Source organism: Bubalus kerabau, chromosome 7, assembly GCF_029407905.1.
Source record: "Bubalus kerabau isolate K-KA32 ecotype Philippines breed swamp buffalo chromosome 7, PCC_UOA_SB_1v2, whole genome shotgun sequence".
Taxonomy (NCBI): Eukaryota; Metazoa; Chordata; class Mammalia; order Artiodactyla; family Bovidae; genus Bubalus; species Bubalus kerabau.
Genome location: NC_073630.1, coordinates 48,295,060 through 48,314,757, shown reverse-complemented (window position 1 = coordinate 48,314,757; position 19,698 = coordinate 48,295,060). Strand labels below are relative to the sequence as shown.

General features: G+C 36.0%; 1 protein-coding gene across 1 annotated transcript in view; it reads left to right on the top strand.

The window, feature by feature from the left end:
* Positions 1–19,698, top strand: part of DHX15 (DEAH-box helicase 15) — a 54,334-nt gene that overhangs the window by 2,233 nt on the left and 32,403 nt on the right. The window contains exons 2-3 of the mRNA XM_055588153.1: positions 4,941–5,376; positions 10,187–10,380. Coding sequence (XP_055444128.1) covers positions 4,941–5,376; positions 10,187–10,380 — 630 coding nt within the window. The remainder of the gene's footprint in view (positions 1–4,940; positions 5,377–10,186; positions 10,381–19,698) is intronic.

The following is a 19,698-nucleotide window of genomic DNA, read 5'->3' as shown; positions in this document are numbered from 1 at the left end:
ATCTTTAGTAAAAATATTAACTTTTCGGGTCTTTGATGGTGAACTTATGATTCACCTGTGTATTATAAATGACATCTACCTTAGATGAAGGAGAGTTCATCTTGGAAATAAAGCTCACATTCTGAGATGTTTTGGTGGGGCATTTGTATAGTAATTACTATGTCACCTGAATGCCATTTCTCATAGAACTTTCTCTAGCAGTGAGTTTACAGTGTTGATAAGTGCTTGGGATTCCCACCTCCTACCCCATTTAATAATTTTAAGTTACTTTTGTTACTGTCTTGCAGCCTTGCAGGGTTTTTTTTTTAAGCCCTGCTAGTTATAGTTAACAGGTGGCTTTACCTGGGAGAGTAGGCCTGTCGGTCATGTGAACTCCACTGCCAAACATAAATGTCCCATTTTCCCCATTCCTGAGAAGTGAAGGTAATTTCAGTGAGAGATTATACTCAGATTCATGCTCCTAAACTATATTTGGCTTTGTTTACTCGTGCTATATTTTAGTTTTGGAGTCAGGTAGAGACGTTGAAGGTTTCTGTTACATATTGACTTTCTTTTTTCCATTATTCACAACATTTTCTGTGTATAATTATTAACCAAGAGACAACTTACTGTTGAGGTATGGAAAAAATTTTTGAAAATAGGGACTTTTTCATCTTAATATTTGTTTTTGTTATTACTGCCTGATAAGTTTTTTCTGTTAAACATGTGAAGCAAATGTAGTGATAAAATAATATGTGTAGTTCCCAAAATATTTTAGGTACTATATGTGTGTGTATGTATATATATATGTGTGTGTGTGTACATGTTTTTTTCACTGAAGTTTTGCAATGTAGGTGAGGTTAAGTAACTTGCCCCAGGGACACAAGAAATGTCCATTCATAAAAATGTAAAGTAAAAGTAAAGTAAAAGGCAAAAAATTCTCAGATGCCTTCATCCCCTTCTTTATTTAATCTCTTGATGAAAATTTGTTTTACTTATATGTCTGCATATTTATTCACAGGTATGAACTATAAAATTTGATAGCCATAGGATCTTTTTCTTTTATTGGGAGGTACTTGCTTTACAGTATTGGGCTAGTTTCTGTCATGCATCAACATGAATCAGCCACAGGTATACATATGTCCCCCACTCTTGAACCTCCCTCCCATCTCCCACCCCATCCCACTTGTCTAGGTTGTCACAGAGCCCTGCGTTGAGTTCTTTGTGTCACAGCAAATACCTACTGGCTGGCTATTTTACATAGGGTAATGTATGTTTTCACGCTACTCTCAGTTAATCCCAACTTCTCCCTCCCACACTGTATCTACAAATCTGATTTCTACGTCTGCTTCTCCATTGCTGCCTTTTAATATGTATTATTTAGGCTTTGATTTTTTTTTTTAATTCACTCAGAAATGTGTCATAAGCTGTGGAATAGATATACATTATTCTTTTCATTGGCTGCATAGTATTCCACTTGTAAAGGAGTATCATAATTTATTTAGCTAGTTTCCTGTTCACTGATTTTTTTGGGTAGTTTTCCAACCTTTTAAGTAAAAAGTGCGATGAACGTCCTTATGTGTACTTAGTGATATATCTTAAAAGTCCAATATATCCTTGGAAAGTGAGAATGCCAGATTAAGAGCAGTGCTTATTTAAAATACTTGGATAAACAGGTTACATCTTTAGAGTGTTTCTGTTATTCCGTGTAGAATTTTAACCTGGTATTTTAAATTAAAAAATACGATAACCAATGTTATACTGGACATTTATTATGTTCCAGGCTCTATTTTAAGCACATTACGTATATTAACTCATTTAGTCCTTGCATTACTCCATGAGATTTTTTATTGATGAGGAAAGAAATAACTGATTATATAGTTAGCTTAAGTGCTGAGGCTGAGGATTAAGCTGAGGTAGAATACTGAACCCTGTGCTCAACAACTGTGTCCTGTTGTGTCTCTTCCTGTCAGTATTGTGGCTAAGTGATTATAGTGCACTGCTTTGATAATTGGTTTTTTAAGCATTAAACCTCAATTAGTAAATCTTCTAAATAACAAACTCCTTTATAGTAAGAGTACCTGTTTTGAAAAGGAAACATGCATATATACAATATCCTACATATATTTATGAAGCGGTGAGTTTGAGCCCTCCTTAACTGGCCCTTTTATCTTCCCTGTCCTGTTGAAGTTAGAGAGTTAGAATCATAGCCAACATTTCAAGGTGATTGAATTTGCTTTCTTGTTTTAATCTAAGAGACTCTTAATACTGTTCACTTTGCAGATTAGTACACCGAGGCTTATATCTTTCCGGTGGATATGCAACTGTGATCTTGGTGCTCCTTTTACACTTACATCAGAGTTAAACCCCAGTATGTGGTCAGCAGTTAATCTTTGTGTCTTCAGAATGTATTTATTCCTTCCTCTGTTGTGGTTGTTTTTGGTAATAAAGTTTCTGGTGAAGAAGGCCCTTGAAAAACACGCCAGGTCGCCCTGTCCCTCACCAATTCCTGGAATTTACTCAAACTCACGTCCATTGAGTCGGTGATGCCATCCAACCATCTCATCCTCTGTCATCCCCTTCTCCTCCTGCCCTCAATTTTTCCTAGCATCAAGGTCTTTTTGAATGAGTCAGCTCTTCACATCAGGTAGCTGAAGTATTGGAGTTTCAGCTTCAACATCAGTCCTTCCAATGAACACCCAGGATTGATCTCCTTTAGGATGGGCTGGTTGGATCTCCTTACAGTCCAAGGGACTGTTAAAAATCTTCTCCAACACCACAGTTCAAAAGCATCAATTCTTCTGCACTCAACTTTCTTTATAGTCCAGCTCACATCCATACATGACTACTGGAAAAACCATAGCCTTGACTAGATGGACCTTTGTTGACAAAGTAATGTCTCTGCTTTTTAATATGCTGTCTAGGTTGGTCATAACTTTCTTTCCAAGGAGTAAGCATCTTTTAATTTCATGGCTGCAGTCACCATCTGCAGTGATTTTGGAGCTCCCCAAAATAAAGTCAGCCACTGTTTCCCCATCTATTTGCCATGAAGTGATGGGACCGGATACAAATAAATGGCTGTCTGAGGAGCCCTTACAAACAGCTGTGAAAAGAAGAGAAGCGAAAAGCAAAGGAGAAAAGATATACCCATTTGAATGCAGAGTTCCCAAGGAAGGATGGTTGGTGGTTTATTTTGAAGTTAGGCCAGGAAGCTTAAGTTCTGAACTGGTGGGGCTTCATTTTGTATGCTAGGTAGATTATCCTTTAGGTTCCTTTGATTTCTTTCTTTTTATGCCAGATGGGATGAGAAGTTTCAGTTTTAGCTTGTATATCTTATAGTTCTGTAAAAGGTGAACACTGGGATGAGAGAAAGGAGAAATCACTTTTTATAGATACATGTATGAAAAGATTTTATGTTAAAAGTATGTGTGTGTGAATATTTGTGTACGTGTAATAAGATTTTTCTCTCTAGGTAAGTTTCAGTAGAATAGAATTTTATTTTCAAAAGGACAAGAACAAATAAAATTGGTCAGCTTATCATTTTTTGTAATTGGGAAACCATCGTAACTCATGCTGGGTTCAGCATTTTAGCTGTATTCTCCTAAGGGGAGTAACTGTTGCCCAGCCGATATGCTCTTACAGAGAGTGAATGGTTTTCCCTTGTCTGCTGCTGATAATTGGGGCATCAGAAATTCATGACTTTTGTGTGTTGTGGATAAGGAACAGTGACATATTTAGCAGCTTGTTTCGTGGTTCCATGTTGTCTCACTGTTTCAAGTCTGAGTCCAAATACCTTGTACATTTGTCTGCTGTAGAATTTGGTCTGAAGTAAACTAGATTAGTTCCCAAGAGTAGGAGATGGCAACCCACTCCAGTATTTTTGCCTGGAAAATTCCATGGACAGAGGAGCCTGGCGGGCTACAGTCCATGGAGTCAAAGAGTGGGACACGACTGAGCGCGCGCACGCGTGCGCGAACACACACACACACACACACACACACACACACACACACACAAGATTTGTAGAATGAAGAAACAGATAACTTTAAAATTCTTACTGTATTAGGGATCGTCTCTAGTCAAAGAGTTGGACCCAAATTAGCAACTAAGACACAATAGCTAGTAATTAAAAGTAGATAATAGAATTTACTAAATGACCTAAGATTAATATACTGGTCATCTGCATGATTTTAAAATTTTAAATAACTTAATAGTAACCCATGATTTTTTTTTTAATGGGCTACTTTTCACTTTCTGGATGATTAACATATACATAGGTTCTACAGAGTATTTTCAATGTTTTACTATTGCTGTTAATGATAGATGCAAGAGTAAACAGTGAAAACCAGAGCAAAAAGTTTTAGTTTTTCTTATAGAGTAATATATGCTTTTTGAACAAAATCTGGAAACTATAACTTAAGAAAGCAAACTTACTTGTTCTTCAATTCATATTTGTGTGACTGTAATGTGAGGTGGAATTATCTTTGAGGCTGAAGCAACAAGATTTATTTCTTGTTAAGTTTTAAATACACTTTCAGTGCAAAAATACATTTTCACATAACCTGAAGGAGAGTTTGGGAAGGACTGATGCCATTCTCTTTGCCCAATTTGTCCCTGCCTTTTTCCCACACTGCCCTTTGTCTTTAACTTCTAAGAAGAAAAGGATTTTACTTGCAAAATGAATTCTTGTGTTATTTCAGCTGATGGGTAAAAGGTGGAGAGACACTGTTGTTACCAGAATTTGAATCATCATCAAAGAAGGGAAAGATAGTTATGAATGAGGCATGGAGAATCCTTGATTAAAAGTTCTTTCTCATTGTTTCTAATACTTTTGAGTTTTATATCAGTTTATTTATTTGGTTGTTGGACTTTTACTTTCTTGTGACTATAATGCTGCTGTGAACATTTTGCATAGAATTTGGAATCTGAATTGTAAAATTTTTTTTTTCTTCTATTTTTAGGAAGGATCGGGATCGTGACCGTGACCGTGAAGATCGGTCTAAAGATCGAGACCGAGAAAGAGATAGAGGAGATAGAGAGCGGGAAAGGGAGAAAGAAAAGGAGAAGGAATTGCGAGCTTCGACAAATGCTATGCTTATCAGTGCTGGATTACCACCTTTAAAAGCTTCCCATTCAGCTCACTCAACCCACTCGGCACATTCGACACATTCGACACATTCTGCGCATTCAACACACACCGGACATGCAGGACACACGTCACTTCCACAGTGCATTAATCCATTTACCAACTTACCCCACACACCTCGATACTATGATATTCTGAAGAAACGACTTCAGCTCCCTGTTTGGGAATACAAGGATAGGTTTACAGATATTCTGGTTAGACATCAGTCCTTTGTACTTGTTGGTGAGACAGGGTCTGGTAAAACAACACAGGTGAGTTACTGCATACCATGGTACGTAGTTTATTAATGTTTGTGTTTACTAAATGTTGTGAATTTGGTCCTGGCAGTTATTCTCATTGGCTGGGCTGTCAGAATATTTTGAGGCATAGCTGCTTTCTCTAGCACTTTTTAGTGACTTACAGGGTGGAGATTCTGTAGGGAGTACCTATTTTCCTGAGTCTCTTTGGGAAAACAGCAGTACTGGTTTTTATACCCCCCCCCCCGTTTTATTATGTAAATTATGACAGTGATACTCTCCCACCCACTCTGAATTTGGGGTGGTACATACCTGGGGGTGCCAAGGTGAGGAGATCTGAACCATTGAAGTGATTTTTGTTTTTGTCATTTTCATTTCTTTGTTTTTATAATTGTTTTGAACTATGTGAATGATACCTGTTCTTTTTAAAAAGTAGAAGAGCTAAGTAAAATCTCTTTACTTATGATCTCCATCCAGTAGTGTCCCCATCCTCCCCACCCCTGAACTAAACATACATATTAGTGTTGTGTTAGTAATATATTTAGGATATTTCTCAAACATGGATGAGCCCTTATTTGCTAGGCCCATATCATAGACATCTAGGCTGTTTCTGATGGTTGTTTTGCATGGGAAAGTATGTATTTAAGATAAATTTCCAGATATTGCTGGGTCAGAGGAGGATTAATTGTAATTTTGGTACATACAGCCAAATAACCTTCCATAGGCAATAGGCAACATAGTTTACCCTTCCATGAGCATGTATTAGAACAGATGTGGGAAACCACTAGAGTGTGTTACTGAACTTTTGCAAATCTGATAGGTGGAAAGTGGTATTTCAGTGTAATTTTTAACTTGCATTCTCTTGAGAAGTGAGGTAACTGTATTTTCAGATGCTTGATCCTGACCTATCAGAACATTTCTTAGATTTTACAAAAATAGTAGTCCCTGGCTATTGTAGAAAATTTGGAAAATTCAGGAAAATGTTGGAATGAGTTTATTATTCCTCATGCTGAAATAATTACATTGTTTCCTACTGGCCTGTTTTTCCATATTTATCTATGATAGGTGTTCACATTTGAGTGTACTGCATTTACAAGATAACATTTTTTTAAGGTTACATGACACAAATTATTAATTATTTCATGGAGACATTTTGAAGACTACAATAGCAACCCAAATTGAAAGTTTTTGTTATTTAAAAGACTGAGCTTTCGTTAATATGATATTTCTTTTAAAGTGAAGGAAATGTAGTGTTGTTGTTAGAAACTAAAACTGTTGGTTTATTTTTATCACCTTATGGAAATTTAAAGAATTAAATACATGGAAAGATATAACTCTGAACTTATTAGTTTAATGTTTTTAATAATTATTTCAGTGGTTTATGTAGTTTGTTTAATCAGCAGTTGGGTAAAGCCAGGCACTGTGTACTGTGTATTAACGCATTTTTTCAGCAGCCGTGCAAGGAAGTTGTTAATCACCATTTTACAGATGAGCAAAAGGAGATTTAGATTTATGAGAGGTTTAATTAGTAGGTTGCCCTAGACTACATAGTAGGTATGGTTGGGTTCAGTATTTAAAGCTTTTTACATTTGTCTCATAGCCAAAGTTACTTCATATTGCTCTTCTGGGGTCTTATATGGTTAACATTATTTCAGAGATGAGCTTATTTAGAAGCAGTTAGTAGAGAAAAAGGTCAGGTGAACTCAGAACAAGAGGTTTGTGATTATTTGAATAGTTACTTGGGATTTTTTGTTTGTTTTTAATACTTAAGATACTTGGATACTTAGGGTTGCAGGGTATTTGGGGGATTTGAAGGGAACTCTTCAGATAATGAATTTGATGCAAATACTTTTTTTGGCATACTTCTACTGAATTTTGACTCAAAACCATTAAGAATTGTCAGCCATTTTGAGTAATTTTTGTGTGTGTGTGCCTATCAGAAAATGAAATTCTCCAAACAAAATCTACTGTAGTTTAACTTTTGACTGAGATTGATAGTGAAGACATTGTACATTGCAATTTGGTATGCAGATACTATAGCCAAATAAAAAACTAAAGCTAATTCAGCCAAAGGGACAGCATGAGAAAGGGCATATGTTTAGAGAGAAGAGAAAGCATATCCCCTGGCCAGAGTGTGTAGTGTGTGTTTGGAGATGGAGGTGGGGCTGGGGAGACTGAAACAGTAGCTTTCTTGCTGTAGATCAAGGGGCCAGCAGAACCTTTAGGTTGAAGGGAAATGACAAGGAATTTTATAGAAATGTCCCGTCTAGTGAGAATGTTGATGACAGGCTTTGTAGGAAGTCATAAAAATTTGATTTTGTATAGAGTGGTAGAATGGAGAATAAAGGATAGATTGATGACTTCTGTCAGTCCAGTGGTTAAGACCCCATGCTTCCACTGCAGGGAGCATTGGTTCAGTCCTGCTTAGGGAACTAAGACCTCCCATGCTGTGTAGCCAGGAAAAAAAAAGACAGATTGGAGTTACGATGTTACTATTGTTGAGTAGGAGACATGGGAGGGATTTTTAAGTATTTGGAGAAAGGTGAGAAGTGGTGTTGGTTTTAAACTTGTTGGATTCAGGGTACCAAAAAATCAGCCATTCTTCAAGTGAAATGATAAGGTCAGGTGTAGGACTAGGGTTGGGATTGACATTTATGTATGACAGAAGAATAAATAAATCACTCAGGATGATATATAAAACAAGGAGACTGAGGGCTATGGATCAGTTTTTAGGTAGATAGTCACAGTTGGAGGAAGGGAAGAAGCTTAGGGAAGGGATGGCTTAAAACTTCTGGAAAGCCACATCTGGCTTGAGCAAGTCAGTAGCATATTTCATGATGTACTTCCCTTCTTAATGCTATTCTTAGAAATATGGATAGGTATATTGATGGAGCCAGGTTCCAAATCTTGTCTAGAAACCCTTGGAAGTTCCTGAAACCCTTTCAGAGTTCCTGAGATTTTTTTATATACTTCAAACAAAACAAATATTGTAGTACATTCAAAATAGAAGCAACTGTCTTCTGTTAAGCCAGACATTAGAGATAAGCAGATGTAAAACAGTGTAGTCTCTTGCTAAATTTTGTTTTTTAGGATGTACTTTCTTCATAGAAACTGTTAAGGCTAACATAGAATGGGGCTTTACTGTTAAGGAATTAATAAATCCTTTAACAAGTTTTCAGTTTGAATTTCCTAACATAAGGAATGTATTAGTTGTTGGGCATCCTGGGTTATTTTAAAAGTATAAAGAGGTCCTGAGATCAAAAGTTCAAAAACTGATGAATTAGCCAAAGTTGTTCCTATCTTATTTTTAAAGTGGGAGTAAGCTATTTGTTTCACTTGAGTGAATTTAAAAATCTGTGAATGTTCTTGCCTTGAGAGTTCTGAATTAAGTTTTAATAACTTTAATTGACCAATGAATGTTTATTTGAATTTCATTTTGTTTGATCATATGAAGTACATTTTGCCTTTGTAGGCGGTTTGCTGAAATGAAGATACATATAAAACTTTTCTGGAAAGCCATATAAACTTCGATCTGTTGGTTTACAAGCCCAGAGATGCCCTTCTATTTTAGTTTAGTATTTGTGTTCATTTTAAGTCCTTTAAAGATATGCATATTTACATTCCTAGAGAAGCAGCATAATCTCTCCTTTCCCCTTTCAGATATTTGTCAATGACAGCAGTTATCCCAAAATTGCAGAAAACCTGACTACAATGCAATAATAGTACCACAGCCAGTGTTCTTCAAATATCACTCTACAAATTCTATACCAAAAAAATTCCCATGTTTCCTGTAACATTAAAACCAGATAGACTTGAGGGCTTTGATGGAGACCCATTGTGTCTTTGTAGCAGTGGGTTCCAGTTTAATGTAGTAAGCCCTTAAGATTTTTCCCATGGTTCTTTTTTGGGTAGATGGGTAGAGAAAGAACCATTAAATTAGAGGATCTCTGAGCTTCTGTTGATAATGAAACAGCCAGGAAATGCACTGTCATCATGGCAACAACCAGCTGCTTATATCTGTTGGTCTCCCCCTGCCCCTTCTGTACCCTTCACTGCACTCCTTCAGGGAAGTGCTGTTGCTACTTCTCTAGGTTCTATTGACTTTGAGATTGACAGTTAATTTTAAGATCTTCCTAAAATTAACCTTTAGGATGTTACTGTTGTGTATACTTCTGAGGGGAAAAGGATAGGAGTTAGATTCTCTTGACTTAGCTTTTTTTTTTTTTTTTTAAACATTTTGAATGTGCTTCACAGCATGTAGGATCTTAGTTCCCCAACCAGGAATAGAGCCTGTGCTCCCTGCATTGGATGAGTGGAGTCTTAACCACTGGGCTGACAGGGAAATCCCTAACATAACACATTTGAATTGAATTGAAAGATGCAACTTTATAACTGCAAATAGATACTATTTCTACTTTTATGTGCATTACTTTGTAACTGAAATTGTATAAGAATTTAAGTTAACAGTTTCTTATAATATTTTTGGGAACTAACATTTGTTAGAAACTTAGAATTTTCCTAAGTTGAATTTATTCCCCCTGTGTATAGAAAAATGCTTGGTGGTGGAACATTGATACCATACAGCATATTCAGCTCAGTGTACGTAGTTCACTGAGGTGTGGTTTACATCATGTCAGTGTTGTCTGTGACCTTTCCTTGCCTTGGAGAGCTCATGCTATTAAAAGTTGGAGTCGTAAATAATAACTGTGATGTGCCTAAATTGAATTTTGTCTTGAATTTTTAGAATGAGATAAAACACTTCATGTTAAACATACTCCATGTGTAGGCAGAGTAGAATTAATTTAAATGTGAAATTATTTGATAGATTCCACAGTGGTGTGTGGAGTACATGCGATCATTACCAGGACCCAAAAGAGGAGTTGCCTGTACCCAACCCAGGAGAGTGGCTGCAATGAGTGTGGCTCAGAGAGTTGCTGATGAAATGGATGTGATGTTGGGCCAGGAAGTTGGTTACTCCATTCGATTTGAAGACTGCAGTAGTGCAAAAACCATTCTTAAGTAAGTACTGTCTTTAAAAATGGACACTATTTCCCTTCTGCTTTTAGTTTTCTGCCACCAGATAGCAGGCCTTGCTAGTGGAGTCTCAAGTTATCCAGTTTTAGAATAATCCAGATTAAACCTTCTTATGCTTACTAGATGACTTTTTAATATGGATTCTTTTTTGTTGTTGTTAGTAATATATATAGCTGTTCAGTAGACACTGAAGTTCATAGGTCAGATTTTAGTTACTTGGTGCTATATCTTAGGTGAAGTGTATCATTTAAATATGACAGAAAGGTAGATGATATATCTTAGTAAAGGAAAAATATTTGTAGAAAGAAGGATGTATGGGAAGGGATATGATTTATTTGGGGTAGAGGGCTTTTGATACTAATTACACTGGTGTTACCATGGATGTGTTTTGAACTAAAAGGAGCAATCTTTTGTAATACACTCTTATTAGAGTCTCCTCAAAAACCTCTTCGTTATACCGTATTGAACTTCTTTCTAATATGATTGACAACCATATTGAGCTTCTTTCTAATACTTTAACTTCCCTGATTTCTAATCTTCATCTTCACACTTGCATTCAGCATAAGTAGTGTGATGTTTGTTGCCTGATGGTAATTCTTTTGAAAATCTTTTGTTTATTCCGTGTGTATGTGTATGACAGTTCATTCATTTTTTTAAAATGAGTTCTTTGTCTTGATACAGTCTTCTCTCTGAGGTTGTTTTTAGAAGACAGTGGTGGATAAGATGTTACATAGACAGTGACAGGAGTCTTTGATGGCAGACTTTGATACAGCGTTACAGGGGAAGCTATGTATTTTACAGAAAACTTCAAATGTATGTAAAAGTAGAATAATGCTGTAATAAACTTATATTTATTTGTCTTGCATCTTTAGAGTTGACTCATCTTGTTTCATCCATATCTCAACCCATTTCTGTGTCCTCCAAAATAAGAAGCAAATCCTAGGCATCATATACTTTTGATCTGTAAATATTTCAGTGCATCTGTCGCAAAAATAAGATTTCTCTAAATGTAACTGTGCTATCACAACTTAAAATTTTTTTCCATAATCAAAACCTTGTTACCTTTAAGATTCCATCTCAGTTTCTTTGATTTATTGTTTTATTATAATTTCCAATTAATTGCTTTATTAATTAGTTAATAGTAATTGAACTTAAGTGTTTACTTCAGTCAGCTTGTCTTTATGACTTTATGAGGTGTGTTTTTGACTTAAACCTTAATCTTTACTGAATAAATTTTTAGTGACAGTCATGGTATTTATCAGTTGTAAATACAGTGTAATTGACAAAAGTGTTATCTAAAATCTAAACTTATTTTTTATTACTTTAAGATTAGATAATGTCAAGGAATTGAGGATAATAAAGTGCAGATTTTGCTCACCTTTAGGAGAAACAATACGACATTTGATTTACTGTGTGTTGAATTTTTTTTAAAGTAAGCCATAGTTGAGCAGGGAGAACAGAATTTAGGAATTGGGAGATGAGAAAGTTACATGCAGTATTAGGGCAAAATGTGTAAATGTTTATAGTAGGAAGTGGTAGGCTTTCAAAAGATGCGTGCTTGGGAAAGATTTTAGTTCAGTTAATAGGGAAAGAATGACAACAGATTTGAGAGCTCTGTCTTTGGCATTGTGATTTTTTTTACGGAATGGTTTCTAGAGGCTTTATTTAAATTTAAAAAGAAACCTTAATTCTTATAGGGTAAGCTTATTGGAATTTCTTCTGGAATCTTCTGAAGAGCTAGAAGGTAACCTAGTATTGTCTTTAAGTGATATCACATCCTATTAGTATGGAGTGAGTGGTAGTTTTAACTAATGGGAGTGCTTTATTAAGTGCAGTGTCTTATGAATCCCTAGGTATATTTTGTGTAGTCATCCATCAACTTGTTTCTTGAGAACCCAGATGTTCAAAATAGCTAAAGCTTTAACTTAGTGAGAATTAGTTATGTAGTTGATTGGGTAGGAAGAGTGAATACATCAGACAACTATCAGATGACTATTTGAGCCCTCCATTGAGCCCTCCATTATCTGTTTTCATGTGTAGATATAAAATGCCTATGTATCTACTTTGTAGCCAGAAGAAGCCTTTAATCTTCACTGTAGGATGGTGACGAGGACTAACTCATAAAGATTCTGCTTGAGGAGCTGAGAATTTAACCATATCCTTCCTGATTCATTGTGTACACTACATAAATGCTGGTTTACTAATTAATTTGTTTGAGACTACTTTAGCTTCATCTTTATACGCTAATGGTCCAAAGATAGTTTCTCCAGTGTTTGGGACACATAAGTGTCTACATTATAGGTCTTAATATTGCTCTAGTTAGGATTGGATCTAGTGTAAATTTGTGTACACTGTGTTAAAATAGCTATCCAGTCCCAGTAGGCAAGTTACTTTTCAAAACCACCACTGCTATATGGTTTTTATAATTCGCTGTGTGTTTGCCTGCTCCCATCTTTTTTTTCTCCTAAAGTATTGCTTTTGCAATGTACGTATGTTCCTTTGGCCATCTTGGAATGGAAGTTATTGGGGCGGGGGGGTACCTCAATGAGGTAGTTAAAATATTTAATATTTACATTATTATTGATAGCTAATTTCACTATTATTTTTGGTGATATGCTTCCTATTTGTTTTTTCCTCAAACTATAAAATTACTGCGAGATCGTGATACCGAGGGAACCTAGTAACTTTACCTTACGCAAGTAATGCTTAGTCATTCATTCAGTCAGCTAATAACTGAGTACCTTCTGTGTGTTGTGCAGTGCTAAGTATAGTAGTAAAAGTAAAACTGGCCCCGTCCACATTAAGCAAATACACAGTAAATATAAAATTTCAAATTGTGATTAGGCTTTGAAAGAATTTTGGAGTGTATTTGAAAGCATGATTTGAGAATTCACTTGAGGTAGGAAAAGAGAAGGCAGAATTTCAGTCAAGAACTGAAGTAAAAGTAATGGTTTGCCAGGAGTAGCAATAGGGGTACAGACTTTAGGCACATGGAACACCATTTTTAAAAACCCTTTTTTTCTGAATGGAAAAAAAAGCATACTTTTTGCTTGAAGGCACTGTAGTCTTCATGTTACTTACACTGATTTGTGTAAGTCAGCATTTCTAAGGCAGATCAGTTTTGAGATGGTTCAGGACAGGTTTATAGACAGTATGGATAATCAAAGATAGGTTTGATTCTTTTTCTTAACCTGATTGGAACATAAACCCATTGGGAAGGGAGTATGTATTTGTATACTTGTGCATGGATCCTTTTTAAAAAAAAAAGTGACATGGAAGGGGCAGCAGAGGAGTGTGAAAATTTGTCACTACAGTGTACACTTATCAGTGAACATAATTGTGGAAAGGGTAGAGTTTTCACAGAAAGACATTTTCCCTGATTGTTTAAACTTGCCTTGGTGGAGAAGGTACAGTGATAGGTTGATTTGGTGTATATAATTTGCCTTTTATTCTGAATCGTTTGCTGTTAAGTATCAGTTTCATTTCAGTTTTGGAATTTGTCAGAAGGCTAGGAACTCAATCTGGGATAATGTGTATGAAGCAGAAAGTGTTGCAGCTCTTTCTTGGAGGACACATGCTGTTAGCTCTGTAAGAGTAGGTAAGCATCTTGAGATGTTTATCTTTTATATAACTTAAGGACAAGCTGCTGGAAATCAGGAACAATTAAGATAGGACATAGTCTAGATCTAATTGAGTGATGGGGAAAATAAACAGCCTGGGTGTTAAGCTATGATAAACCCTTTGTAAAACCTGAGGGAGATATGTTTTGAACAAACCAACTAAAGAAGTACTATTTCGCAGAACATGGTTCAGAAACTTGGGGAATTTTTTAATTTCCAAAAGGCAATCGAGGTGAGAAGATGAAAGAGAATCTAAAAGTACATAACAAATACAAGAGCCTAGTATAACAGAACCTCTAAGGTTGCTACTTGGGGAGGATTTACCAGCCATTTCCATAGCAGATTCTTTGGGACCTCAGGAAACAGTTTGAAGGACCAGCTGCATGACTACTTAGAGTTTCCAGAGTGAATTTCTAACAAGGCAGTCTTGTTCTAAAAACTTGAGAAAAGAATCAAAAGGAAACAGATTGTAGAGCACAGACTCTAGGATCATAGTGCCTAGTTGTGTCCTAGTTCTGCCACTTAACTGGCTGTGACTTTGTCCACGTTAATTAACCTCCTTGCGCTTACTGCTTTTTCAGAAGATGGAGCTGACAATAACAGCTACATCTTAGGATTGTTCTCAAATCAAATATGTAATTTTTGTGTGTCCCTTAGAATAATACCTGTAACACAGCAAGTGCTAAGTCAACGTTTCTTCTCTTGCTGCTGCTGATAGTGGTGGTAGATTTTCACTGTGAGAAATTGTTGTATTTTATTAACCAGTTAACCTGGTTAATTTAAAATGGACTTACAAAGCTAGTTTAATAAAGTCCCTTTTAATACAGTATTTGAATTACAATGTGAATTACAATTACAATTTGAATTACAATGAATTAAACATTGATATTACTTGTCAATATGAAATGAATGAATGAATCCAAATATTCTTTTAGGGCTGAACGTAAGATGTGGAAACAAATAGAGATTATTAATTATATAACCATCAATTATAAACTAATTTATCGAGCATCTGTTGTATGGTGGGCTTTGTTCTAATTCAAGTGCATTTCTGAATTAGGAAAAAGTAGTTTTACTGGATCTTCAGAAAGGAGTAGGTGTAAAGAATAAATGTGGTTATTTACCACTTCAGCAGTTCCTGTCATAGAAACTAAAAAAATCAGTTGTCACCTTAGAAAAAAATTCTGTTGACTTTTAATTCATACAAAGCTAACTTGATTTCCTAAAGGTCTGCATATAGTATTACATTTGACCTTTGTATTTAAAGCACTTGCAAGGGATTAGTTATAGAAGTCTCTCTTGGTTTATAATGCCAACACCTTTTAAGAAAGGACTAAGAACATACATGTCCATCCTAGCTTTCTGTAAATTCTGTTGTAAAGATAAGAGATCATTTCCTTCAAAAGTTATGAAAATGTGAGGAATAAGCAGTATATTTTGAAAAAATGATTTAATTTCCTTGTATGCTCAGTGGCTCAGTTGTGTCTGACGCTTTGCGACCCCATGAACTGTATAGCCTGCCAGGTTCCTCTGTCCATGGGATTTTCCAGGCAAGGATAGTAGAGTGGGTTGCCATATCGTTTCCTTATTTCTTGTTAATTTCTTAGGTGTTTCTTTAGCTTGATTATATCTCTAATTCTGAAACACATACCAAATGTATTTTGGCTGTTTGCCAAAATAAAGCTGTATGCTTAGGCTGCTGATCTTCAGCATTGTAAGTTCATAACCAGGAGGCTATGTATTTGATAAATAAGATGTGATGTTTTCTGTTTGGCTTTTTTTAAGTGTTGGAATTGCATTAAAACATTTTAGATTCCACATTATTCAGAGTACCATATGGCACCTTTCCATGTGACTGTTCACATTTGGTGGTTTGTACTCATTGTAGCCAGTATAATGCTACATAGTGTTGTGGCTGTAGTGAGATGAGTGTTACTCATAAGGGGTAATGCTTTTGCTGAGAATGTCAAATTAAACTTGAACCTATATAAATCTTTATCCCTTTACAAATGAAAGGAGCATTATGTTTATTAAGGAGCTATGTGAGTGTCATTGACTCTTTCCTGACTTGATAGAGGAGGTATGCTGTGAAGCAGTTAAGGTAGTTTGAATGTCATATGAATTGTATAGATGATTTCACAAAAGAGGAAGTACTTCATTTGAGCTGAGAAGGATGGCGAGACCTAGATAGGCAAGTTAACTAGGTGGATAAGTTAGATTTTAAGTAGAGTAGACATTCTCATGCTGCTTTGGTTTATAGCATGCTTAATGTCAGGAGTTTTTCATGGCACTCTAGGCCTAAAGAAATAACTCAAAATTCTAATAAGAATTTATGTTCTAACAACCTAATAGTCCATTAAACAAATACTGGACATTGAAAGAAAAAGCTCGGTAATTTATTTCATTCTTATTCACCATTATTTATTAATGGATGTCTTTGCTGTTGGAACACAGCAGTTTCTTACACTTTCGAATCAGATTGGATGCTGCCACCTTTATTTTTCTACACAGTAATGTAAATCTAGATTGTGCTAGGGAATTGTATGTGAACTGTGTAAGTTAGAGGTGAGTCCGGAAACAGCCAGATCACTTGAAAGAGGTGTGTTAGTTGCTCAGTCGTGTCCAGCTCTTTGTGATCCCATGGACTGTAGTCCACCAGGCTCTGTCCATGAGATTCTCCAGGCAAAAGAATACTGGAGTGGATTGCCATTCCCTTCTTTAGGGATCTTCCCAATCCAGGGATTGAACCCAGGTCTCCCACATGGCAGGCAGATTCTTTTCTGTCTGAGCCACCAGGGAAGCCCTCTCAAAGAGGTAAAAAAAACTTTATTTTTTAAACTGATTTGTATATATACTTAAAATACATTATCAACTCTTTGTACCCATGTCATATGGAAGTACTAATTGATACAAGAAAACAGTCATTTTGATGGATGAAGGTCATTTGATGAGTTTTATCAGTAGCTGTTCAGTAAGTATAATAGCTTTCACGTTAAACATGTTTAAAAATTGTTGGCTTTTGGGGGGATGATCAACCATTTCATTGGAGAAGGCATTGGCACCCCACTCCAGTACTCTTGCCTGGAAAATCCCATGGACGGAGGAGCCTGGTAGGCTGCAGTCCATGGGGTCTCTAAGAGTTGAACACGACTGAGCGACTTCCCTTTCACTTTTCACTTTCATGCATTGGAGAAGGAAATGGCAACCCACTCTAGTGTTCTTGCCTGGAGAATCCCAGGGACGGCGGAGCCTTGTGGGCTGCCGTCTATGGGGTCACACAGAGTTGGACACGACTGAAGCGACTTAGCAGCAGCAGCAGCAGCAGCAGCAGCAACCATTTCATAGTGTTGATATTGTGAAGGAAGGGTAGGGTATTTAGACTCATCATATTTGGTGGTGAAAAGAACAATATTTTATTAAATCACTATATGTGGTTCTGTCTTCTAATATTATCCCTGATAAATGCAAGCTGTTTTAGCTTTGTCATTTGTTCCTTACTGTTGTCATTCAGAGAAGTATTCTGCTGATAGGGGCTTTGAACAAAAAGTAAGTTACATGCAGAAAATTGCATTAAGTATAGAACAGTCTTATGGACTCTGTTGGAGAGGGAGAGGGTGGGAAGATTTGGGAGAATGGCATTGAAATGGTAATATCATGTATGAAACGAGTTGCCAGTCCAGGTTCAATGCACGATACTGGATGCTTGGGACTGGTGCACTGGGACGACCCAGAGGGATGGTGTGGGGAGGGAGGAGGGAGGAGGGTTCAGGATGGGGAGCACATGTATACCTGTGGCCGATTCGTTTTGATGTTTGGCAAAACTAATACAGTGTTTCAGGTTTAAAAAAAAAAAAAAGTACTACTTTTGGTCATGGTCTCTTTCAGAAGTCTTGATCCATTATAAGTTAGAAGAAATTACCACACACAAACCTGTTTGTGTAGGCGTTTTATCGTAGGTAGCTTTTCTTTAATAGAGACATCACTTGACTGGATTGTAATGGATTAGTCTAAAAACTTAATGATAAATAGAAATTTTATGTGAACTTTAAACATTTTATTTTAACCTAAAACTTTAACACATTCATTTATCAATGTCTTAGTGTAGAACCAACACCATTTCCTTGAATATGGGCCCTTTGTAGTTCCATTACTTAGTAAAATGTCCAGTTGTTAAAGTGAAATTAAACTGAGACACTTGCAAAATACACAGGTGTTGCTTTTCTTGAATTTTAAGAGTTCAGTCTTCTGGAATTCCTCTTTCACTCTTCTATAGTTATCTCACATTTGATGGTTTTTTTGTGATTTATCTTTTTCAAGCTTTTCTGAAGCATATAACTTAGGATACGTACATACAACTCTCTTTTCTACCCTAAAAGGTTATCACTGTGTAACATAAGATGATGTTGGCCTAATTGGTAGGGACAGAAGTGTGGCTATCTTCTGTTTGTAGAGTAAGATTGATTTTCCCAAGGATTCATTCATTAGGTGAAGGTTAGTTAAGAGTGTAGTGTGCAGTTCTACTATATTGAATACTTACCAAGTGCCAGACAGTTGGTGCATTTAGGTGGTTTATATATATATTGTTTTATTTAATTTAAACGATAGCCACCATATTCTTATTTTTCAAATGGAGCGTTAGAGGAAGTTGAACTTAGTAGAACACCAGTAAGAAAGCAGGGACTTGACCAAGGTTTGTCTCGCAAAAAGAATATGTCCTTAATCACTGTATATGCTGTTATTTCTCTCTATCCTCATTCTTCAGCTCCATAGAATTATTTATGTGTAAGTATTTGTAAGGTAGTAAATCTAATTACTTAGGTTTTACTAGATCTGTGAAATAGATACCAGGAATTTCTTTTGGTCATGCTGAACGAATTTTGGATCCTCTAGAAACAGTTTTGATTTAGCTGCATGTTTAGTCATGCCAGAATAAAGCCTGTACTTTGAAAGGTAACCAAAACCCTAACAGGATTGGAACAGCAGCACACAACTAGGATTTTCAGAACATACTAAACTTCAGCTTTAATAGTAGGGCTGGTTCAAGACATATGGCTGCTAATTTCACTTATATTTTCCCTGGAGATTGTTCTAGAACAGTGTAAAGTTTCTTCATTCATTTTAATGACGAAAGAGTTTAATTCCTTAGATGGACACTCAGAATTTACAGTTTCTTTTATTAAAATCAGTTGTCCTTAGTATTCTCTTATAATGTTGTACATGTATTTTTTCACACGTGTTCAGGTGAGTATATCTGTGAAATGAGTTTCTTAAAAATGAAACTGGTTAGGTCAGAGGGTGTGTTGGAATTTTATTAGCTGTTGCCATATTTTAGCTACTCTGACTAAGGGATGAGCAAATGAGTATCTGTTTCTATGGCCTTGCCAACACTTGGTTGTGGAACATTTTTATCTTTGTCTATATTGTAAGTTAAAAAGTGAAATCTCATTATGTTTTAATTTGCATTTATCTTTTATATGAAATTGAGCATCTTTACATGTACTTATGAGCCATTTGTATTTATTTTTGAAATCAAAGATGCTTCTCTCAGCTTTCCAGACATTTTGCTACCTGGTTGACAGTCATTTTTATGGTGCTGTTTTAAAATGCATATCTTAAACAAGGTCCTACTGTATAACACAGAGAACTATGTTCAGTATCCTGTGGTAAACCATAATGGAGAATA